At 38.6% G+C, this 25,264-nt stretch overlaps 1 protein-coding gene across 2 annotated transcripts in view; it reads left to right on the forward strand.

Annotated features, from left to right (window-relative positions):
• The window catches only part of SLC16A9 (solute carrier family 16 member 9), a 51,767-nt gene that overhangs the window by 19,225 nt on the left and 7,278 nt on the right, over positions 1-25,264 (forward strand). The window contains exons 2-3 of one of the 2 annotated variants that reach the window (XM_036106571.2): positions 3,227-3,459; positions 15,079-15,222. In XM_036106571.2, the coding sequence (XP_035962464.1) occupies positions 3,264-3,459; positions 15,079-15,222 (340 nt within the window). In that variant the 5' untranslated portion in view covers positions 3,227-3,263. The remainder of the gene's footprint in view (positions 1-3,226; positions 3,460-15,078; positions 15,223-25,264) is intronic. The other variant, XM_036106574.2, reaches the window with a different exon arrangement.

Raw genomic sequence — 25,264 nt, forward strand, 5'->3', positions numbered from 1 at the left:
TTATTTCAAAGGATTTAGATATTTGGAAGTTTGCAGTATTCTGTCTGCTAACACAATCATTTGGTCTGAGAGGCTGGCTTTTGGACTCTACAGTCTTGTGCGCAAATTGTAACACCTTCCAGTTTTCAGTTATGAAATACTGAAAGTTAATTTATACAAAGGCCTGTGGTGGGTGGTGACGTGAGTTTTGCCTAGTGTTCTGAATGTCAAAGTGAAGAAATTCACTGAAGCCCAGATAAATTGATGGGTGTAACTATGACTCTCTTAAGGTAGCCAAATGCTCCACCATCTAATTAGGGACATGCATGAATGGATGAATGATATTTTCCACTGTCTTTAGCTATTATCTGATGAAACCACAGCCAAGGGAATGGCTTAGAAAAATCTGTGGTCAAAGAAGACTCTGTTGAAACTGTAAACCTGACATGGTGCAGAGACATAGGAGGTGTAGATTAAGTGGGAAGCCCTGTGGGGGCAGGGAGGTCAAGGCTTGGGCCTCCTAATCCATGCCATGTAAACTGTTTTAGAACTTTGAAAGAAGTAATACTTTCAAATTCTTTTAAAATATCATTTTGAGGGCGCCTGAGTGGCTCAGTCAGTTAAGCGTATGCCTTTGTTCGGCTCAGGTCATGATCCCGGACTCCTGGGATCGAGCCCCACGTCGGGCTCCCTGCTCAACGGGGAGCCTGCTTCTCTCTCTGCTTGCTGCTCCCCACTGCTTGTGCTCTCTCTATCTCTCTCTTTCTGACAAATAAATAAATAAATAATCTAAAAAAAAAAGAAAATACGGATTCTATTACATTAAAAGTTTTATGGAGGAGATCATAAATATCTCCCTGTGCACCAGAAATGCATTTGATAAAACATAGTAAGCATCCTTTATAATAACACTCAAAGATAGAGAAATATAAGTGTTTTCTTAATTTGTGAAATAAATTGATTTAAGCCCCAGAGGCAGCACCTTGGCATTTGAAAGTGTTCCCACTAAGTTAGGAACCAGACAGAGACACATACCCTTATTATTTAACATCATCCTGTATGTCCTGTTCGAAGCAAAGGCAAAAGAAGGAAATCTGAAGTATAAAAATTCAAAATAAAAATGTAAAACTATCACTGTTTGTAGTTGATTGTGTAACTTTATTGTATTATATATTGTATATACCCAAGGGAATTGTCCAAAAATCTACTGCAAACAAGAGAATTTGGTAAGGTAGTGAGACACAAAATTAACATATAGACATCAATAACTTTTATACACACAAACAAAAGACAAAGAAATAACCCCAGTTATAATATTAGCAAAAAGAATAGAATATTTAAAATAAAAAAATGTTAGGGAAAACTTTAAACATTAAGAACACAATAGGAGACTTGAACAAACGCAAAGGCATACCATATTCTTTGATAGAAAGACTCAACATCATAAAAGGATCAGTTTGCCTTAAATCAATTTACAAATTTACCTTAAACTTTAAACTAATGTGGTAATGGTGAGTGAATAGGCAGATTGATGGAGCAGAATGGAAAATCCAGAAATATACCCATATATACATACCCAAGAATTAGATAGGAATTACAAATGGCTTTTCATCTATGAAATGACATACTATATTCAGGGAATGCTGAAAAATGCAAGTTCAATCTATAACGAAATACTGTTTTACAGTTACCAAATTGGCAAAAATCCAAAAGTTTTATGACACACCACAAATTGCTGGGGATGACATAAATTGGCTTACTCCCTCGAAGCCAATTTTGTAATTCTAGTTACAATTACAATGTACATACCTTTTGACTCAGCAATTCCTCTTTTGGGTTTTACCTAACATGTGCATATATGCAAAAAGATGTATGTATATGTAAGGTTATTCACTGCAGAGTTGTTTTCATTATAAATCACAAAGAACTGGTTGAATTAAGAGAAAGCTCTGCACTGAAACACAAGGCAGCACAAAGAAGAGAATAAGGAAGGTCGCTATGCATCGATGGGAAAGATCTTCAGGATGTTTGTCAAGTGAAAAAAAGCAAGACATATACAGATACATATGTATATATCATGCTATTTTTGTGTAAAAAATAGAGGAAATCTATATTTGAGTTAGCAATGTATGCATAAACAAACTCTAGAAGGATATAAAAGAAACGAGAAGCATTGGTTTCTTGTGGAGGATATGGGAGTTAGGTGGGAAATAGTTAGGTGTGGGCTACATACTTTTGGTCCCTCTTTTTCATTCTTGAACTAGATAATAATCTAGATAATAAACTAGATAACATGTGATAGCAATAGCCAAACATCTAAAGAGACTAAAAGGCTGTGTAATGTTTTGCCTATTTGGTAAATAAATAAGTGTGCAGTCATATAGTGAAATACTTCGTGCTTGTTAAGAAAAAAATGACTAAGGATGCTGTCTATGTACTGATAGGGAAAAATCTTGGGGATGCTAAGGGCATGAGACAAGGTTTGGAATAGAATGTACAATGTGCTATTTTTTGTCAAAAAAGAGGAAAATTCCTTGTATATTCATGAAGAAATTCTGGGAGGAGACTCGAGTTGGTGGATGTTGTGATGTGCTGCCAATTCCCCTCCAGACTCTCTTTGGGACTGAGAGATTCCTTGCCCTAGCTGCTCACAGTTGGCTGCTCACAACAGCTCACTACTGTTGGCAGGGTGCCTTCAGCTGACAGCCCTACTGGAATGACTGCCTCATTTGAAGGGAGACCTATGGTCATGCCCACTCCCTGGATGGCCTGAATCTGGTGAATGATCAACATGGGGGTGTGATGGGCCAACTCTCCGTGCCTAACTCAGAGCAACTCTTTAGAAGTTCCCTTCCTTGACAGTGCATGGCAGCTTACCTTTTTCCTCTCCTGCCTGTTACCTTCCATAGGAATAAAACAGTTCCCAAAAACCTTCTTCTTACTAAGAGTCTGCTTCCTGGAGAAGCCAACATGTGACAAAAGACCAAACCTGGTGAATGGGGACAAAGTTTTCACTCTGTACCTTTTTATAATTAAAAAAATTTTTTTGAACCACGTGGATGTATTCTTTACTCAAATCATCAGTAAAAATTTTAAAGTTGATATGTCAGTGATATTTTATGCTTTTCCATGTGTATTTTTAGAGAAGCTTTTTATGACTTAATTTAGGAGGAGATATTTTTAATCCAAAATACTGTGCCCTACTATACTCTAAATATGCTTTTCTTTCCTTTTTGTTTTTGCTTAGGACCTACAGAGGAACACCTCTTTGATCTTACCTTACGATGGAATTTAAAAAGTCACCTGATGGTGGATGGGGCTGGGTGATTGTGCTTGTCTCCTTTTTCACTCAGTTTTTGTGTTACGGATCTCCGTTGGCTGTTGGAGTCTTGTACATAGAATGGCTGGACACCTTTGGTGAAGGGAAAGGAAAAACAGCCTGGGTCGGATCCCTTGCAAGTGGAGTTGGCTTGCTTGCAAGTAAGTGGATAAATTTATGCTTCTCCTCACTCCTTTATCATTTAATTAGTTTTGTTGCATCACTAACACTGTGCAAGGCATAGGAGGATATTTTTTTTAAGTATAACATATTTCCCTGCCTTCATTGAGATTGTAGTACCCTTTCACTATAATAAATCTATGTGAAAATACAGGGTTCCATAAGATCTTCATTCATCTCTTTATCCATTTATTTGCTGTTATGTGCCAGTCAGTGTACTAGATGCTTATAAAAAGATGGACAGTAAACACACTGTTCCTGCCCTTAAGGGACTCACAGTTTAGTGAGAGACACACATACTTCCATGAGTACGAATGACACATGAACATGATGGCATAGATCCAGGCGTGTCCAGTGAATGCTGGTGACCAAAGGGCCACATGATGTCAGGCAGTCGTAAGCAGTTCCTGTATGATTCAAAATTACTCCTCTGCGATTTAGGTACACTGCAATCAAATTGTATGAACATCATTTGTGTCCCCTTCATAAGAGAAGTGTGACATGGCAAGGGGTAGTCCCATCTCACAATGGCGATTCTATTCAGAATTCTAATGCAGTGTTATGCATGACATAGATGTGATGTATTTTGTCTCCAAGAGAGATGTTCTTCATAAACATTTATATATGATGTAATAGTGATTCCTATCATCTTTAGAACAGTAGAAGATTTTCATTTACCTTTAAAGGATGAAAATCATATGGCACTTCAGTTTCTGAAGTAATAGTTTGAACTCTGCAGCAGTATTTAATGATCACATAATTTACTTGGAACTATTTAAGCACAGGTATGCCAGAATGGTTTGGAGTCAGTTGCCCTGGAGTCTCTTCCTGTGTACTATGAAGTTGACATGGTTCATTGAGCAAATCACAATCTCTGTTCTATGGGAATATACAGAGAAAATAAGGACATTGAATGTGGTGATTTGTAAGGTACTTTTCAGCTCTGAAATGATTTCATGAAAACAAAATGCACTAGCCGTACCTTCATTTGAACATAGTGTCTTTCCTGATCACTAAAGGGGACTTCTTAAAACAAAACATAAACATTTGCTTCCAATTAATGTATTACCTTGTTAAATTAAAAGCAAGACTTGAAAAACAATGCTGGATCATCTGGTCATGCCAGATAAGATAACTAAACATAACTAACAAATGAAAATAATACTGTCATTATGAACTCAAGAGAAACAGGAAGAGTTTGCTCAAGATTTGTTTGAAAGAGTTTTTCAAAATGCGGATTGTTTGCAAAGTACAAATGGATGATAACTGATATGTTAATATAGGTTTGCAGGTATTGATTTCTAGAAAATGATCTGGTATGAAGAGGACAGAATTTTTTAATGTTCTCCAATTGGTCACCATTTCTATTAGCAAATACTAAGTTACATTTTTTTTATAAGATTTTATTTATTTATTTGACAGAAAGAGACACGACGAGACAGGGAACACAAGCAGGGAGAGTGGGAGAGGGACTCGATCCCAGGACCCGGGGATCATGACCTGAGCCGAAGGCAGACACTTAACGACTGAGCCACCCAGGCGCCCCGCAAATACTAAGTTAAACAGAAATGTCATTACCTCATCTTCCAGCAAGGGTCAGGGATAATGGAAATGATATCTCAGTTAGCACATACTCAGAGAGCAAGTTTTTTCACTAACTCTGTCCAGGTAGGAGTTGAGGGTTCAGAGAAGCTGAGAGCTCCTTAGGGATGGGTGGGGCCCTGGTGGTCAGAACTCAGGCTGAGACTCTGAAACCGAACTGCAGCTCTGCACTTTCTCCAAGCTCCCTCTGCTTCAAGGGCCATGAGCGGCCCCCTTAACTTGTAAGCAGGACCAGCTATGTAATTTACAGGCCCCACTGCAAAATAAAAATGCAAGGCCCTTTGTTAAAAATTAAGAATTTCAAGACAGCAACAGCAGAGCAGTAAATCAAGGGCATGGCCCTTGTAAGAGCTGAGCTCTGTGCAGCCACAGTGGTCTCAAGGCCACGAAACCAGCCCTGCATGGAGGGGTTACAGAAATAGAGCATACCTCCAAAGGTCAGGGGAGAAAACAAGTACTGGGGGGAGCGCTGAATTGAAGCCAAATGCTAGTTCAAGTCCTGGCACTAAGATTATTTAGCTGAGTTACCTTGTATAAGTCCCACTTAACTTCAGGCTCATCAGCTAGATGAGGAGGCACTTGGATCAGCTAATCATACCCTTTGAAGGTGAACATAGAATAAAGAGACCAAAGGGTTTAAGAATGAGGGAGTGGTAGGAAAAAAATGATGGCTGAAGAGCTCCCGCTGATAGGTGTGTGTGTGTGTGCACAGGTGTCAGCACTTTAGTCTGTGTCTGCTGAACATGTGTGATATTGGCCTCCCTTGGGTCTTCAGGGCATAAATTAAAGGACAGGTCCTGGAAACCATGATAATGAAGTATTAGCAAGAGGTGTTTAGCAGTGTGTGAACCATGTCAGCCCTTTGTTGACAACTGTGTTCTACAGAGAAATAAACAAATTAATACTACCTTGGAAATGGGAAAAGTATGGCTCGTATTGGTAACCCAAATGGTTATCAGCAGCACCTCCTCCTGAACCAGGGAGGTAGCTAGAATCATCTATAGAAATGGTTAAGCACGTAAAGGCCACTATTCGACCCTCAGACATTCTAATTCAGTCAGTCTATAATGGGGCCCACATATGTGAATTTTTGTAAGCCCAAAAAGTGATTTTCAGTTGGGAACTACCACTGGCTTAAGCCCTCTTGACTTAGATTTCAACCTTGCACTTTTTGATAATTCTCCAATGTATGATTTGCTTTGACTTTGTAAAGGGAGCTACTGTAGGTTTCTGCTTGGTGGTAGCACTGCTCATGCTATGTAAAAGATGAAAAATAGTGTCCACTGACTCTGATTCTGGTGAAAAAAACACATAAATGGACATCTTTGTATCTTTTTGATAAAATATAATATATACATATGTGTATATAGATTCATACACTTTTTGATAAAGATGGGCTTTATACATACATATATATGTGTGTGTGTGTGTATTTGCTCTTTTTTTTTTTTTTAAAGGTTTTATTTGTTTATTTGACAGAGAGAGCACAAGCAGGGGGAGCAGGGGCAGAGGGAGAGGGAGAAGCAGACTCCCCGCTGAGCAGGGAGCCCGATGCAGGGCTCGATCCCAGGACCCTGGGATCATGACCTGAGCCGAAGGCAGATGCTTAACCAGCTGAGCCACCCAGGTGCCCCTGTATTTGCTCTTAAATTCAGGAGTATATATGAATTACTCAAGCTTGTCTAAAAAGACAATTGCCTACCTATCAGTGCAGTGGGGTGGGGATGGGGAGCGGTTCTGGGCGTCTTCATTTTAATTAACTCCCCAGATGATTATGGTGCAGGCAGACATATTATATCTGAGAAACATGAGTTATTGTCTTTACCCAGTTTTGTCCAGAGAAAACATAGTAGGTGTCATCCTCAGTTCTGTGATCTAATGCCTGGAGCTTTATAACTGAGCAAGGCAGAGAAGAATAAGTACATTTGTCAAGCAACATCTATATTCTACAGTTCTTGTGCTTGTCCCTTACGTTCACTAAGTGCCCCTTGTATGCCTGTCTCAATACCAGCCACTTTCACTTACTTGATCTTAACTGATCCTCACAACATTGCACTGAGGTAGGCATTATTGTCCTTAAATTTTAGTGCCCAAGATGCCCACATGAAGATGAAGCCCAAGATAAAGCACATTCTCTATGAGGAATAGTGGCACCTGTTCAGCCTTTTTCTTCATCTTTAAATTGGGGACAATAAAAGTGCTACCTTATATGATTGTTGTGTAGAATAATTGAGATGGGGCTTGGTATATGGCAGGTGCTCAACATATATTAGCTATTAGAGGACAAGAATCAACTACAAATAAAATTACTTTTCCAAGCAGTTCCAACCAAACTGTGGAAGCTGCAAAAGAAAGGGACCCTTCAGAATGAGAGACAAAGATATTTCTGGGGCGATGGGCTGGAGGGAGAACTGGAACTTTGGTAAGATTGTGTCTGAACATCTCAAATTTAAAGGCCTACCCCTTTTCTCTGGCAAACCTAGACTTGGACAGTAGCTCACAGTAGCATATCCGAACAATGCAAGACATGCACTTCTTTACACTCTTTATCATCTTTTTCATTCCTTCTCTTTGAAACTTGAATAATCGAGGAGAAAATACTCCTTCCTCTCTTTCCTCTCATCTGAATTATTTGCTTGTCCAGATGATCCTTGGGATGAATAAAGCTGGGAATTTGGGTTATACATAGTAAATGAGCTCACCTCCATTACACACATCCATAGAGTCTCCTCCATGCTCAGGATTCCAAGACAGAAGACATCCCCTGTGCTTATAAGGGATTTTAGTTTCAGGGAAGAGAAAGAAAAAAGGCTTACTGACAATTTGAGGCTTCAAAAGTGCAAAGGCAAAGCAATGTCTGGAGTTTTATAGAGATGGGTTGTGAGGTGGGCCAGATGGGAGGATGGGCTGTGCATGGTGGGCCATCAGGGAGCAGGCCATCCACACGGAGTCCCTCCATGCAAAGGCCTGCAGCGTGCACCTCGGGATGCATTCTGGTAGAGTAAATCTGGCTGCAGAAGGAGGCATTGCATTGGGAGATGTGATGGTCAATGTCCACTTGGTTAGGCTATATTCCCGTTAGTCAAACACCAGTGTAGGTGTTGCTGTAAAGGTATTTTATTTTTTAATTTTTTAATTAAAAAAAAATTTTTTAAGATTTTATTTATTTTTTTGACAGAGAGAGACACAGTGAGAGAGGGAACACAAGCAGGGGGAGGGGTAGAGGGAGAACAGGCTTCCCGCTGAGCAGGGAGCCTGATGCTCCAGGGAGCTCCATCCCAGGACCCCGGGATCATGACCTGAGCCAAAGGCAGACGCTTAACGACTGAGCTACCCAGGCACCCCGCTGTAAAGGTATTTTATAGTTGTGCTCGAAGTCCGTCATCAATGGACTTTAAGTAAGGGAGATTATCCTAGATAATTTAGGTGAACTTGATTCAATCCATTTAAAAAGACTTAAGAGCAGAAATGAACTTTCCCAGAAGAAGAAATTCCATCTTCGGACTATAGCTTCAGCCTGTGCCAGAGAGTTTCAAGCTGCCCTTCCTGATGGCCTGCCCTATGGGTTTTGTACTTGCCTAGCCGGGTCTCACAATTGCATAAGCCAGTTCCTTGCAATAAATCTCTTAACACATATCTTCTGGTTCTGTTTCTCTGGTTGAAACATGACTGATACAGGAGGGATGGAACTGAACTCAAGGGCTGTTCGTGGCCCTGCATTGTTTTTGGATGAGCTAAAACACTTTTCGGTTAGACGTCATTCTTCAAATTCAAGAAGGGCGGGGCCATTTTTCAGACAACAGAGTTGCTGAAACAGCAGGGAGACCTTTTGTTCCCTATTTTTGTACTCAAAGCAGATTCAACAGTCTCTCCCCTCCCTTTTCTCCTTAATTCCTCCAAAGGCCTGCAAACTGATAATGAGTCAATATATCCGCCCTCAGGTTAATACGGTGAGTCACTACAGCCAGCTGGGCTTGCTAAATGAGTTGTGAGGGCTGGCAGAGGTGCTTTTGAGGCTATCTGGATGATTTTACTCCCAAGCACTGTTAACTCCTTCAAGTAGGACTGAATTTCTGCCTCTTACAAGGATTCTGTTGCATTGGCCAGTTCCCAGGATGCTAGGCATTTCCAGGATTTGGTGAGAATAACTCCGGGTTTTGCTTCAGCTTTCCGTACTCTCTATAGATCAGCAAGCCAACCAACCAGCAAGGCAGTCAGTACGCACGAGATCAAGGATTTGAGTGGGTTTAGCTCCTTAGTGCCTTTCTCTTCCTTTAGGGAGATGAGCTTGAAATTCTGGTCTCAGCAGGAGGAAGGGGTGAGAAACCTATAAGAGTTTGCTGGGCTCCCTGCATTGTGGGTAGAGGGGTAAGACTCTCATGGCCCAGTCATCTGCTCTGTTAGGAAATGCTTGCTGTGCTGCAGGCATAAAACCTGGTTACTGCTCTATTCTTTTTCTTTTTTTTCTTCTCACTGTACTGTCAGCCTACTTACGGCTTCAGTGCAGTAGGCCTGGCCATCCTACCACTCTTGGGATTCTGAAACTTTTTAGGAGAAATAAGTGCATGGAAGTTGATTTGTTTCCCAAAAGGCATGATTTCTTTCTCAAAGCTATCTTATAATAATGATAAATTGGAAAACCACATTATGTTTCCATTTCCTCCATTTAGAATTTTCATCTCTTTTGTTGATATAATCGTACTTTAGGGCCCAGTTCAAGGCTCAGTTGTTTTGGCCCATGGTGCTCTCCTTTTTCTGAAATCCCCAACACATGATTTGAGCTTTTCTTTTGGTGCCTCTTGTCCATGACCTTGGATTTTAATCGAACTCTTGTGTGTTTATTTTGTCTTCTGGTTTAGCTCTTGGATTGTGTGTCGTCCTCTCTGTCTTCTACCATGGTATGAGACACCAGTGCCATGCTGTCCAACAAAGCAACCCCCAGCCCCATGTGGCTCTTGAGCACTTGAAATGTGGCTAGTTCAAGTTGAGATGTGCTAGAAGTGTAACAAATTCACACTGGATTTCAAAGCCTTACTACAAAACAAAAGACTATAAAATGTCTCATTAATGATATTGAAATGTTGAAATGATAGTGTTTTAGATGTATTGAGTCAGATAAAATGTATTGCTAAAATTAATTTTACTTCTTTTTGTTTTTCTAATGTGCCTACTTAGGGAGTTTAGAATTCCGTATGTGGCTCACACGTGTGACTCCTTGTATTTCTATTGTGCAGTGTTGCTCTAGGGGACACGGGGTAAATAGAGAAGGAACGACAGTGGTCACATATTTAGGTTTTTGTTTGATGAATGCAGACCTAAATATAATGTTACCAACGTACTTTAAAATTTTAAGAAGTGTGTTCTTCCTCCATGCTAATTTGAACAGCCAGCAAAAATTTAGCTCTCTTGTTTCTTCCTAAATCACCCTGAGGGATGAAGAAAACAATTTCATCACCTACTTGTAGATCTTTCTGACTTCCTTATAACAACTCATTCTTGTCATTTTCTTAATTCACCCGTGATCATAACAAAACACATTTTCAGTTAGAACTTTCATTTTCATTTCCCTTTTTATTCCCTTTATTGGCTGAAAATTACCTCAATCGGTCTGATTTGCGGATGGCTATTAACAAACTATTTTATATTTTTTGTTTCATTTTGTACTTACGAGGTTGCAGTACTCAAAATCCCTTCCTTATCTTCCTTACTTTCTTTGCTCCTTACTTTGGTTTGTAGGGCTATTCGCTAATATACAGGTTCTTACATTTTTTTGAGTGAATGTGTTCCCATTGTGCCAAAACTGTGGCTGGGAGAATAGAATATCTTGTAAGAGCCCTGAATACCGTACGCTGGGAAGGAGAGAGCTGTTCCCCTCTTGGTGCCCCCCACTGCCATCTACCATCCTTAGACCATTCTGAGCCAGCTGCCTACTACTGAACATTTAGCCAAGGACTTTCAGCTGAACCAGCTCGTCAACTTTCATCTCCCAGACGGAATGTAGTAATAGTAATAATGGCTCCCAAACACCAACTGACATACAATTTTAGTTTCAAGAAACATTTTCACTGAAGGCGAAATGAATATAAAGGCACTGATCCTCTGTGTGTGTGTATTAGGTTCCCACTATCTTCTTTCTATCTTACATTTTATTCTCAAATGATGTATCCTTCTCACTATTTCCTTATTAAAAGATTCCTTCTTCCTCCTAAATGAAATGGCAGCGATAATGGGTGGTGATTACATTTAAAAAATGACTTTACTTGTTAAAATAAAAAGATGATGAAGCTTTCTTCTTCCTTTTTTCTAAAGTTTTACAGCTTTCCGTAAGTGGAATCACTGGCTCATATTGAGTTAACTAACTTTTGTTCCAAAGGCCCCTTCTGCAAAGTACAAGACTTGAAACATTGTAAGAAATCTCCCCAGAGAGTCATCCTTTCATTCAGTTTATCTCTTGAAACTAGTCCAGCACTGAGGAGTACTCTATGGTTTCTCATCTTGGGAAACTTGCCTGCTATTACCAAGAGCTAAGCATGTAAATGTGTCACGTCTTGCAGATGTGACTTAATGGTCAATTCCAGTTATACTTCACCCTGATTGTTATCGATGAAATATGGGGCTACTGTGGTTTAAATCTATGTAAATAGAATCTAGAAATACTCTAGTTTTAAGGATGAGAATAAAATAATTTGCTCTGAACTTTTAAACACCAAAATGACATGAATGTTACATTTTCATCTGCCATAGATTCATAGAACTACTTAAGCTGTAAGATATTAACAAAAGTACATTGGTATTCTTTACTAATATTTTGATTTTTAGGAAAAAATTAAGGTGTCAGTTGAAATACTTCTCAGTTGGGAAGAATGCTAAGCTGACTTTGGCCTTAGCCTTGTCATTGGTTGGCTATGGATTCTTGGTCAAATTAAGGGATCTTTCTGAGTTCCAGTTTTATCATTTTAAAAATGAGGTGTTTGGACTCTTTCCAAGGCCTCTTTCAGCTCTAAAATTCTGTTTATATCTCTGACATCAAGATATTTTTCTAAGTAAACAGCAGATGGCAGTATGAAAGTAGAGAAATTTTTAAAAAGAGTTTTCAGTTTACTGTTTTGTCAGTCAAAGAATTTTTGCTCATTTCTTTCCTGAGCTTAATTTTTTTCAAAGAATCATGTATTAGACCAAAATGATTTATGAACTTATCACATAGTTGATAATAATTATGTACTTATTAGCATGTAATAGTTACAGTGTGATTGTACATGCTATGAAAATTATTACCCTTTATCCGCACCCCTAGTTTCCCATACTCTGCATCTGCTTGTGGAGTTATCATGTGTTAGGGAGCATAGATTTAAAGTCCTACTTTGAGGATGGAACTTGAAACTTTTCAGGTATGCCAATAATAATCATCTCTGTGTTTTAACTCCATTGTGCTTGTTAAATTTGTTGACACTGACTCTCAATGTCAATGTCAATGTTTGGTAAACAACACAGAAGGATCATGCTTTTATGATGTCACACATCCATTTATGAAATTTGACCCTTAAAATCATTTCTATTTTTGAAGTGTCTAAGTATTTCTCATTGGGTATACAGACAGCTCAACCACGGATGATAAGTTCGGTCTTTCAAATGGATTTTCCTTTTAAAACACCGGCACAGATTATTCCCCTCTGTTTATCATACAAATATATCAGTCTCCTCTTCTGAACTGGCTCACAAAGAAGGCCTGAAATGTCAGGGGCCAGTTCATGACCAGGGAGAAATGTGGGAGAGCTGTACGTGTTGAGAGCTATGTGGTATCTCAGTGGTCATATCCTGGTCTTAAGTAGGCACTTGAGAGATTCTCTGGTATTGGCAGGAATGCTGGACTTGGAGTGGCCGGATCCTGGCTCTATCACTTATAAACAGTGTAACTCATTTCTTTGTTTGAGGTTACTGAACGAAAGATATATACAGAAAAGTGTGCATATTCTGAGTACAGCTTGATGAACTTTTCACAAACCAAATTACACCCATGTAATAATGTGAATATTCACATCAAGAAACAGAACATTGGTAGTACCCTAGAAGCGGGGCCATGCTCCCTTCTGGTTATAACTCCCTACCCATTACCAAAGATAACCATTATCCTGACTTCTAATCATAGATCAATTTTGCCTGTGTTTGTACTTTCTATAATTGCAATTATGCAACGTATTCTTTCTTGTGTTGAGTGTCTTTCACACCACATATGTTTATGAGATACTTCTGCATGTGTAGCTATAGATCATTCATTCTCGTTGCCATATAATAGTCCATTGTATGACTATATCAGAATTCACTTACGTTTTCTATTGCTGATGAACAATCTGGGTTTCTAGGCTACTATACATAGTTCTGCTGTGAACATTATATACGTTTAGTACAGGTATTTCTTTTTTTTTTTTTTTTTTAAAGATTTTTTATTTCTTTATTTGAGAGAGAGAGAATGAGAGAGAGCAAGCACATGAGAGGGGGGAGGGTCAGAGGGGGAAGCAGACTCCCTGCCGAGCAGGGAGCCCGATGCAGGACTCGATCCAGGGACTCCAGGATCATGCCCTGAGCCGAAGGCAGTCGCTTAACCAACTGAGCCACCCAGGCGCCCAGTACAGGTATTTCTATTGAGTGTATACATAGAAGCGGAATTTCTGAGCTATACCATGTGTCATGTTCAGCTTTAGGAGACAAGACCAGCAGTTTATGAGGGTTCTGATTGCTTCCTATCCTTGCTAACACTTACTGTTGTCTATCTTTAGCCATCCTGGTGATTGCACTTTTTAAAAATTGGGAATAATAATTTGTACCTTGAAAGGTTGTTGTCAACTTAATTAAGATGTGTTTCTCTTTGCTTTCAAATCCTGGGCTCTTTCTTCTGCCATGGGCTCGGACAACCTCTCTGAGCTTCAGTTTCCTTCCATGTAAATAGACTAATGGGCTGAATAATCCTTAATGTCCTTTCATTTCTGATAAGCTTAGCTCTGTAGTTGTAGGGGCTTTCTAGGTACACGGCTAGTGGGAAAGAATTTCACCATCACTTAAATCCCATTACTTATCCATAGTTATCCATGTTGCCCACTTATCCATAGCACAAATCCAGGCAGTGTCACTGTTACCTGTCACTCAACAGTGTACTTCTTCCCACAAATTCCAGGTTACACTTAGAATGTAGGACAGTGGTACTGACAGATTCATACCGGAACAGGTGGGGTGCTTCTCCATTTGGCCTCACCTGCCAGAATATTCTCTAGGAAATGAATAACCACCCCTCCATCCCTCTATAGGGTCATATTGATGATCACCCTTGTGCTGGAAAGGAGCGCTGGGTAGGAAAAAATGCATGGAACATGCAGGAGGCAAAATCCTCAGCATAGTATGATGGTTAAGACGCTGGGCTCAGGACTCAGACTGCCTGGGTTTTTACTTCTTCCTCTCTTACTACTCAGGCGGCGGCTGCCGTTGTCATCACTGAAGAGCTAGCATTGACTGTGAATTTCCTTGTGTCAGGCCTTGGAATCAGCTTGACTTCTGTGCTCTCATTTGTCTTCACGGCAACCCTATGAGGTGGTACTATTATTACAGTCGTCAGATGAGGAAACTGAGGCACAGAGAGATCAGAAAAGTTGCCTGAGATCAAATTGCCAGCAAGTAGTAGAGCTCCACTTTGAATAAGGTCAGACTCCAGAACGCCATTTCTTAACTAGGTGGCCTTATCATCCGGAAACTTTAATTTCCTTATCAAAAAATGAGGTGAACAATAGTATCTACCTTCCTGGGCTGCAGTGAGATTAAAATGAAATGTGATTGTTTATATGAAGTATGTCACAGAGTGTCCAGCACATAGTAAATACACACAGATGTTTATTGTTAGTGTTGTTATTGTATGATGGAAAGAATCATTTTAAATTTATGATGGGATGGATCCTCTGATTGTGGGAAGGAGGTTACTGTTGAATAAGTGAAGGTTTCATTTATTATTTTAGGTCCTGTCTGCAGCCTCTGTGTCTCCTCTTTTGGAGCAAGACCTGTGACAATCTTCAGTGGCTTCATGGTAGCTGGAGGCCTGATGTTGAGCAGTTTTGCCCCCAATATCTACTTTCTGTTTTTTTCCTATGGCATTGTTGTAGGTAAGAAACCTGGTCACTATAATTTTTCTTTTTCTTTTCTTTTCTTTTTTTTTTTTTTGTGTGTGGTTTAGGTTTTATTTCATCATCATAAACTGAACTCTGCAATCCAGCTAGACCTGGGGATAAGGAACCATGGAGCCCGCAGAACTGCAGCGAGAGCACAGAGATTCTGGGGTATTTCGAGCAGGTGGGGGCGGAGGGGTGCTCTCCCGAACTACAGAAGGAACTATAATTTTTCTAAGCTTCAAGAGTTAGACATCATTTTACCAAGTTCAGCTTTATTATTCAGTTAATATACGGCATGAAAATGATCAAAAATAATTTACTTTCAATGACCACTTCACCAAAAATTACTGCCTTAGTAACATGTCCGCCCAATGAATCCAAATATTTGAAAGGATAAACATGTTTTATCAATGCACATTATGTTCTCTTGCAAGGCACAAGAAGGTTTTTCATTTCAGCACTGCACAAAAAAGGCAAAGAGAGAGGGGGGAGCATGAGACTGATAGCACTTCTCACTGACTTAGGAAGTGGTCCCTTTCATATGGCCCGTTAAGCAGGGCTCTGTTGAGTGGCCCGTTAAGCAGGGCTCTGTTGAGTCGTTTGTGTTCTAAACATCCTGTGCTTCCAGGGCCCACATCACAAAGTTACAGCAGAAGTAAAAAGTAGATTTTAAAACACATAATTATTATTATTATTATTTTAAGATAAGGCAAGAGTGAAGAAAAACTGAGTGGGGGGGATAATTGATGATGATATTGATTATAGGAGAGGAAAAGTAGAGGGCTCTTGGCCTGAGAGGACAGTTTTGGGGCAGATGCCTTTGTGATGTATTATACTAATTGTATTCAACGTTCAACATCATCAGACTAGTCCTAGGGGCTGTTGGTAGAGAATTTGAAAAAGATGATTGCAGCTGTCAAAGTTTTTCTTAGTGTCTGAAAGAACCTAATTTTGTTGACTAGTGATATTCCTCTTTTTTACTTGGGACTGTTTCCCGAAGAATACATAATAGAAATAAGAACAGCTAATATGCACTGGGTACTTCCTATGTGCTTGGCTCTGTGCTGAGTTCTTTATCTGACCTCGGTTAATCTTCACAAGAACTCACATTACAGAGAGGGAAAGTGAAGCTCAGAGAAGGGAAATTACTAACTGAAGCTATATAAGTAGGAGATTTGGGGTTGAATCCACTCAGTCTGACACCAGGTCCTGACCTCTTTCACATTTTTGTAACTATTTTTGGTGCTTTTCAAACCCTTGAAGTCTATTTTAAATTTAACTACATACTCTAATACTGCTGAGACCTGACTCCCATGTTAGTTCTTCGAGAACATGCAATACATTTTTGGGATTTTATATTTCCTGTAGTGTTTAATACAGTTTTGGAATGTGGGTACAAATACATTAATCTCTTGTGTAAAATTTGAGAGTCTCCACTGAATAATCATTTTGCATTATTGTCTAAAGGCATAAAAATAAAAATGTAGGTATCTGTGTTTATGCATGAATATTGGATTATTCCTTTTAGGACAAATCCCTTTTTACATAGAAAATTGAATCATTATGCCATTGATACGATTTGGGCATTTCCCCCAAACTCTGGACTACACATTTAAAGTTTCATGGGATTTTCCTCTTCCACATGGTTTCAAGGTTAATCTAGGCATACGAAATTGTTACTGACTTAAAAATTGATGAGCAGTGAGTGATACCATAGCATTTGCATTACCTGTAGATAAAAATAAATTTTTAAGAAGAAAAAATTGGCTTGCAATGTCTAAGAGTAATATACATTTGATTGTGTTGGAAGAATATCTAAAGATGTACAGAAAGAAAAAGATAATATTAACTAACTCCCATAACTAAATTTCAATTTCTGCAGCAATGGAGGGAGTTTTATCAACCTGTGAAGTTATTTTTTGATTTGGCTTATGTTGCTGGAACCTTTTGAGAACTAACTGTGCCCCCCCCTCCACCTCCATGAATCCACGATTTTCAGTTAAGATAGGACTTGAGATTGGTCTTGGCTGGTGCTGGTGTTATAGGGCTTCCACTTGGCTTTCTCCACTATGATTAACTCTTACCCCATTGGCCAAGGAACAATGTAGAGGGTTACACCCACCACCACGAATGGGTGAGCCATTGAAATATCAGGAATTGGATGGGTCCATGGACTCAGTGGATCCATTGTGAGCCAGACCTGGGCCATGATCCTGTATATTACCTGGCCCCCATATGACCGCATTCTAAGGGAAGGCCATGTAAATGCTTGAGGCCCCTAGTTAACTTGGCAGCTCATGTTCTGTTTCGACCTAGACTCAAAAGGTATCCCACTTTCCCAAGTGCACGAGTACCTATATAAATGGCCATAGTTATCTTTGGGGAAGCATTTAGGGTATTGTTATATACATACTTGTCATAGAGTTTATTGTAATGTCCTTCCTCCTGGAATCCCGGTCTCTCCTTCACTTAATGATTCGGGGTCAGAAAACAGGCTCAGGTCTGAAGACTCTGATTTGGCAATAGGTTCTGAATCCCTGCAACTAAGAAGCAATTGTCAGCTCGTGGAGAGAGTGCTGGGTTTAAGGTCAGGAGACGGAGATTCTGTGAGCCTGAACAAGCTTGATGACAAATGGCTGTCCCTTATCTGTGAAGGCAGGCTGGGAAACCTACCTCACACAGGTTTTGTGAAGACCAAATAAAGTCAAGTGACATATAAATAAAAATAAAACAAATAAAAGAATTGAGTTGGATTTCAATTAATAAAAAGATCGCTCTCCCTGGTAATTATTGGGGCCTTGTTAACTACTCCTAGCCAGCAGATAATTAATACTTATTACCATGTTTGACGTCTTTGTGTTTCTTTCTTTCTTTCTTTTCATCAGTAGGCTCATAGTCCAGGGCTCATTGAATATTTCTGGGATAAATAAATGAGATAATACTGAACAGTGATACTTCCATTCTCTCATCATTTAGAATAGCCAGTTGAAAAGGAAGTGACAAGAAATTATTACGGTCTAAACTCATTTTCCTTTTTGTGTTGAGTTCCTTAGAAAAAATAAGAAAGATTCACTTTAATGATAATATTAATTGAGCACTAGTTCTGTGCAGAATTGTATACTGAGCATTTTCATTTGCCTAGGATGAACTAGATGGTCTTTTAAGAGCGACAGTATGTGGAGGGAAGGAGCAAACACCGAGAGGCAGGCCCTGGGGTCCAACCATGTGGGTTTACCTTATGTTCTTCACTTGCCAGGTCTGTTGACTTCAGGCAAGTTACTTAGCTTCTATTTTCTCATTTTTAAAACTGAATGTAATAATGACATCCACCTTCGGGTTTTGTGAATTGAGGAGGTAATGCAATAAACGTTAGTTAGCACAACCGTTAATATTAGTTTTGTGACCTTGGAAAATTATTTAATCTCTCTGAACTTCTCTTTTTCTTTTTATTGAATGACTGCACGAAGCTATTGTGCCTATTTGTGAGAAGCACAAGGAGGTGTTTCATACATCCCTTCCCTTAAATTCCTTTCTGAACACTTAGTTCAAGACCACAGCAGCAGTTTTTTGCTACCGAGGAAGCTTTATTGAATCAGCAATATTTGTATAACAGCTTAAGAAGATAGAAAAAGAAATTAAAGCTTTTTCATATGTGTAATTATAATACACAATATCAAAAAGGATACCAAAGTGTATCAATGGGCATAATTCTGTTTGACCACTTAATTGATGTTTTAAAAAGGATCATCTTGAAAATACGATGTTATCTTGTTCAGTTTTTATAGCTAACATAAAATGGCCGTTTCCCCCTTTTCAAGTGACTGCAAGCCACACTGCCAAACCTGGGGATTCAGGCTTCTATTTTCTCAATTACTTTATTAAGTCAGGAAAAAGAAAGTGGAGTGCAGGGTGGGGGTGGGAAATATGTGCTGAATGAGTTGCTCAAGTGTCTCCCCAATAATTTCTTTTTGCTTTTCTGAAAAGCACAACTCAAAATCAATGTCTTTTGTCTCTTTTCTTCAGAGTATATTGTTTTTTAGCTACCTAGTTAGTGTTTTCTTACTATTCCTTCTTGGTCTTCGGAAAAATTCAGTTTTCTCTTCCTTCGTTTTCATGGTAATATCTGTGTATGTAGTGAATCTGCTCAGCTTATTGAGGTCGGGGAGGGAAAAGACCATGTTTGCAGACAGTCTGATTCTCCTGCTCAATTACAGCAAATGAGACCAAGGTCATTTCCTGAAGTGCATTTTAGCAGTTAGAGTTTTATAAGCCTTTTTGTTTTGTTTTGTTTTTAATGGTTATATCATTAAAGATAGTCCTTTTATCTCTCACTGATGCTCAGTTGTAATAAAGAACTATGATTTTCTAATTAGTCTGAGGCTGTTATCGACATAATGCCATAATACTCAGGTAAAAAGTTGGTTAATGGTTATTTTTTAGTACTTGTTATATTCCAGGCACAGATACTAAATCTTTTACACTTTTTTTTAAAGATTTTATTTCTTTATTGCCAGAGAGAGCGAGAGAGCACAAAGAGGGGGAACAGCAGAGAGAGAGAGGGAGAAGCAGGCTCCCTGCCAAGCAGGGAGCCTGATGCTGGGCTCGATCCCAGGATCCCGGGATCATGACCTGAGCCGAAGGCAGACGCTCAACCATCTGAGCTACCCAGGCGCCCCAATCTTTTACATTTTTTATGTCTCTTAATCTTTACAGCTATCTCATAAGATTGTTTTAAAGATAAAGGAACTAAGAAATAGAGAGTTTAAGTAAATTCTCAAGTCCCCCAAGTCACCCAGCCAGTAAGAGATAGAGCTGGGATTTGAATCCAAGCCTGCCTGATTGCCAAGCCTGTTCTCATAACTAGTCAATGTCATGTTCAGAGTATTCATGCTAAGCTACAAAAGTCAGAGACAGTTTATTAAAAACGCTAGCCAATCGCTTGCACTTTTAAACTCTTCATGCAGATGTTTGAAGCTAGCAGCATAAAAGTACCTGCATTTGGATATGCTAAACTTATTTATCTTATTCGGTGCCTTAAGTTACCTTCCCACAGTTTCATTTCTAGAAGTAGGTATTTCTAGAACACTATATGTAATTGCTTATCCTAACCTTTGGTCAGGATAATAAATCGTCTTGGCTCAACTATTCTAAGAGGTGGTTCAAATACTTGCTTTAAAATATACAGAAGGGGAATTCTCCCAAATAACTGAGAGACAGGTCCTCACACTACAGTGGTCACTGTCCTGGTTTGCCCAGGACTAATGGGTTTTCTAGGATATGAGACTTCTAGTAGCCAAACCGGGAATGTCCTGGGTACTGGCCCTTCCCTTGACCCCACACAGTATCTGGATTCTGTAGCCTCACCCATATTGCTTCTTAAGATTGCCACGTTAAAATGTACTGTTACTAAAATGTTTCCTTTTCATAAAAGTAATACTGCAGGGAGAAGTTTTCATATATAAATGTAGGGGCTTGATATATATCTATTCAGTTACATGCAAAAATATGTATATAATGTATATAATATTTAAAAAAATTCATAGACATTTTCAAAAATACATACACGATTTCAGATGTTCTATTGCTTGTCTTCCTAAAATAGGTCAGACTTCCACTTTGCATGCTTTTATTCACATGCTAGTTCTTTAGAAATGCTTGCTTTATTTATTCTAAATTTGAAGCATTTTATAATATCAGAGTGTTTTACTTCAGTTATATTTTCTTCTCTTAACTCTCTTATCAGTTTAATTGATCTAGGTATTTTTTTAGTTTATAGGTAAGGATTGAGAAAAATGAGAAAATGAGGAAGTTTAGTGTGGTTTGCCCAAAGTATCATCCTATAATGCATAGAAGTAGGAAATTAGTTCTATCTTTCTTCAAACCATATAATTCTAATTCCGTCTTTCTACTGATGCTATCCTAGTAAATTAATTATTGTGAAAGAAAAAAATCTTTAATATTTTTTGGGCTAAGATTTAGTTTCTGACTAAAGTAAAAAGTAAAAAAAATCAACATCATTGAAGTGGGGAACAGATATAAAGAAATTATTTAAAAATACATGTACACACACATACATACAGAGTGATTGTGTTTGTTATATGTATAGAGACACAGACAGGAAGAGAAAAGATGCAAAAACTCAAATGAGATTTATGGAAAAAGGTAGTAGACTAACTTCTGTGGGGAGTTCATTCAACAGATTTTAGAAACACTCTGTGCCAGGCTCAGACCTGGAACCAGGATACTTGGATGAATAAGGCACAGCCTACCTTCAGATAGCTCATTGCCTAGTTGGGGGAATAAACTTGTAAATTTGCAACTTGTAGCACAGCAAAATAAGTGCAATAATAAAATGAAACCAACATTCCGTGCGGGTGTAATATGCACCTGTGGGGGAGGGGGTGCTGAAGCAGGCTTCATGCAGGAGCTCATGCTTGCACTGAGTCTGGAAGGACAGGTAAGATGTGGTCAGGTAGGCATGGGTTTCGAAGGGGAGTGAGGGGGGTGGAAGGAGGACACTGCAGGAGCTCAAATGCTCAGAGGTGTGATAGACCGTGGATAAAAGTGTTTTTACAAGGGGCGCCTGGGTGGCTCAGTTGGTTAAGCAACTGCCTTCGGCTCAGGTCATGATTCTGGAGTCCCGGGATCGAGTCCCACATCGGGCTCCCTGCTCAGCGGGGGGTCTGCTTCTCCCTCTGACCCTTCCCCTCTCATGCTCTCTGTCTCCCATTCTCTCTCTCAGATAAATAAATAAAATCTTTAAAAAAAAAAAAAGTGTTTTTACAGATATTTGTTTAAGGACTGCAGAAGTCACGTGGATGGGTGCAAATACCTCAAAGCATGGTGTGCACCAAAGGCCGGATGACAAAATGTTTTTATACAGACTTGACTGTAGGAGTGTGACGTAATGAGAATTGTATGACAGCAGCTTAGAAGATAGATTGATGGAAAAAGAAAAAAAAAGGAAGACAGATTGGTGGGAAAAGTACTGGAGGCTTGAGACAGTGATCAGGAAGGCAGAATTCATCTCAGAAAAGATGAGGTGGTGAATGGAGCCAGGGCGGGGCAGAGAGAGAGAGAAGTTAATAATTTAGGTAGTGGGTGTACTAAAGAGCTTCTGTCTGGTTTGATGGGAAGAGATGAGGGAAAAGAGGCCTCTGAACTTGTGTGTGAAATGGAACATAAGGTGTGGAAAGGAAATGTCAGAACATGTAAATAAATTTAGCTTTTACCTATTTAAGTAAAGGGAAACAATAATATTTTACTAATGTTTTTGCTTTGAATTGCTAGTAATATAGGTATTTAGTTTAAAAATTATACTGCAGGCTGATGTGAATCAGTGAATTTTTTTCACTGATAGGAGTCTGATTAAAAATGATTGGAGACCAAGGGATGCTTAAAGACAGTGGTTTCCAAACTTTATAGTCTTGGGACTTTTTACACTTTTTTATGTAGGACCCCAAGGAGCTTTTGAATATATGGATTATACTTATAGATATTTATCTTGTTAAAATTAACTGTATTAAAAGCTGAGAAATTTGACAATATTTGGTTAGTAATGCATTTAAAGATAATAACAAACCCAGTACATGCTAACATAAATAATGAACTTGTTATGAAAAATAACTCTATTTTCTAAAAGAAAAACAGAATTTAATGAAAAGAGCTGCATTATTTCACAGTTTTGCAAATCTCTTTAATGTTTGGCTTCTTAGAAGACTTCTGGATTCTCATATCGGCTCCGTACGCAGTCTGTTGCGATGTTTTTTTGATTGAAGTGTATGAGGTAAATCTTGTCACACACAAAGATGTAGTTGGAAAAGGGAGGAGTTTTTAATAGCCTTTTCATGTAATTGTAGATATTCTTCTTTGATACTATACCAAAACTTGATGAGTGATGATTTTCCAACATTAATTGTAATATGAAACCTGGTACCACATCAATATACTTTTCATACTCTGTTATATTAAACCCAATTATTTATTCTGCACTTTGCTTTTTCTTGTTTTCATTTCTTTTTTTTTATTTAATACCTAACCTTTATTTTTTCAAATTTTTATTTAAATTCTGGTTAGTGAACATACAGTGCAATATTGGTTTCTGGAGTAGAATTCAGTGATTCATCACTTACATACAACACCCAGTGCTCATCACAAGTGCCCTACCCATCACCCATCCAGCCATCCTCCACCCACCTCCTTCTATCAACCCTCAGTTTGTTCTCTAGAGTTAAGAGTCTCTTATGGCTTGTTTTCCTCTCTCCATTTTTTCTTTTCCCCCTTCCCATATGTTCATCTGTTTACTTTCTTAAATTCCACATATGAGTGAGATCATATGGTATTTGTCTTTCTCTGACTGACTTATTTCACTTAGCATAATACTCTCTAGCTCCATCTACATCATTGCAAATGACATATTCTGCACTTTGAATAGATCTTCATTCAAGCCTGATTTTGTAATATCATGAATTGGTTATTTGAAAAATATTGGTTCACTGAGTTATGAAAGAACTTATAAATATTGTTAAATTTCATTATACAACATCAAAAATCACTTTTGTTACTATCACCAGCAGACTCATCAGAAAACCTTTATATATTAGGAAGCTGTCCAAATTCATGGTCATGGATACAAGTTTTCTAAAATTCTATTTTTTTCTGGAATGTTTGGATTTTATCATTGGTAACAATTATTGCCAGTTGTCTCCCTTCTTAGTTTGTTTTCAAAAAGATGTCTGCCAAATACCCAAGTCTGAGTAACCGTAGTTTGTCTGATATTCTTTCAAATACAAACAGGGTTACACAAGAGAAGAGGGGCTATTTGAGCTGGCTACTAAAACAATTGCATAAGGGCTTTTCCTTGTAACAATTGTTGTCATCCAAATGAAGCATTTTTAAAAAATTTTGTTTGTTTTTATTGTGAGTAGGTGGTTATGTAGCATAACTTGATACCAAAGTTTGGTACCAATACCTTGATTTGTGCTAAGGCCCTTGTGGTTTTACTCACCATCTCTTTTGCTCCCTCAGTGTAAATGTAAACACAGTGAAAAAAAGCAGAGATCATGTTAGTGTTACAGCAGTCCCCCCTTACCCAGGGGAGATACAGTCCAAGTCCAATGAATGTCTGAACATGCATAGTAATGAACCCTATGTTTTCTCCTATATGTACACACCTATGATAAAGTTTAATTTATAAATTAGGCACAGTAAGAGATTAACAACAATAGCTAATAATAAAATAGAACAATTATAACAATATACTGTAATAAAAGTTAAGTGAAGTGGTCTCTCTCTCAGAATACCTTGTTGTACTGTACTCACCCTTCTTGTGATGATGCAAGATGGTAAAATGCCTGAGTGATGAGACAAAGTGAGGTGAATGACGTAGGCGCTGTGACCTAACGTTAGGCTACTACTGACCTTGGGACCATACGTCAGGAGGATCATCTGCTTCTGGACTGCAGTTGACTGCAGGTAACTGAAACGATGGAAAGCAAAACTGCGGATAAGTGGGAGACTAGTTAAGACTATGAGGAAAATAGTTGTGACTTTATGGACTCTAGGAAAGATCTTGGAGATTCTAGGGACCTCTCTGTAATACCTTCCAGTTTAAGGTCAGCCTGATACAGATGTAGGAAGGCATCATGCTAACTTTTTCAAAAATTTAAGGAGAAAGCATTTCAAGTTTCTGTGACATTAAAAAAAAAGTGAAATAAACTTAACAGAAACCCATGGCCTTGAAATAATTCTTAAAAATGCCTTTTTTTGGTCTCAGGCTAACAGTTTAAAAGTTGTTGTTTCAACTTTTCTGACATTGACATTTAGCAATCCGAAATGTCTTTTTTTTTTCTTGTCTCTAATGCCTAACATTTGACAGAACCCTGACAAGCAAATCACAGAAAAGTAAATTCATTCGCCCTCCAAAGGCTTTCTGATGTATAGTCTCAGCTAAGGGTGACATTTTTTGGTTTTGAAATTGATTGTTTAAAAACGGTTTTATTTCATATCTTGAAGTGTCCTATATATACATAGTAAC

This window comes from Halichoerus grypus, chromosome 7, assembly GCF_964656455.1.
Source record: "Halichoerus grypus chromosome 7, mHalGry1.hap1.1, whole genome shotgun sequence".
Taxonomy (NCBI): Eukaryota; Metazoa; Chordata; class Mammalia; order Carnivora; family Phocidae; genus Halichoerus; species Halichoerus grypus.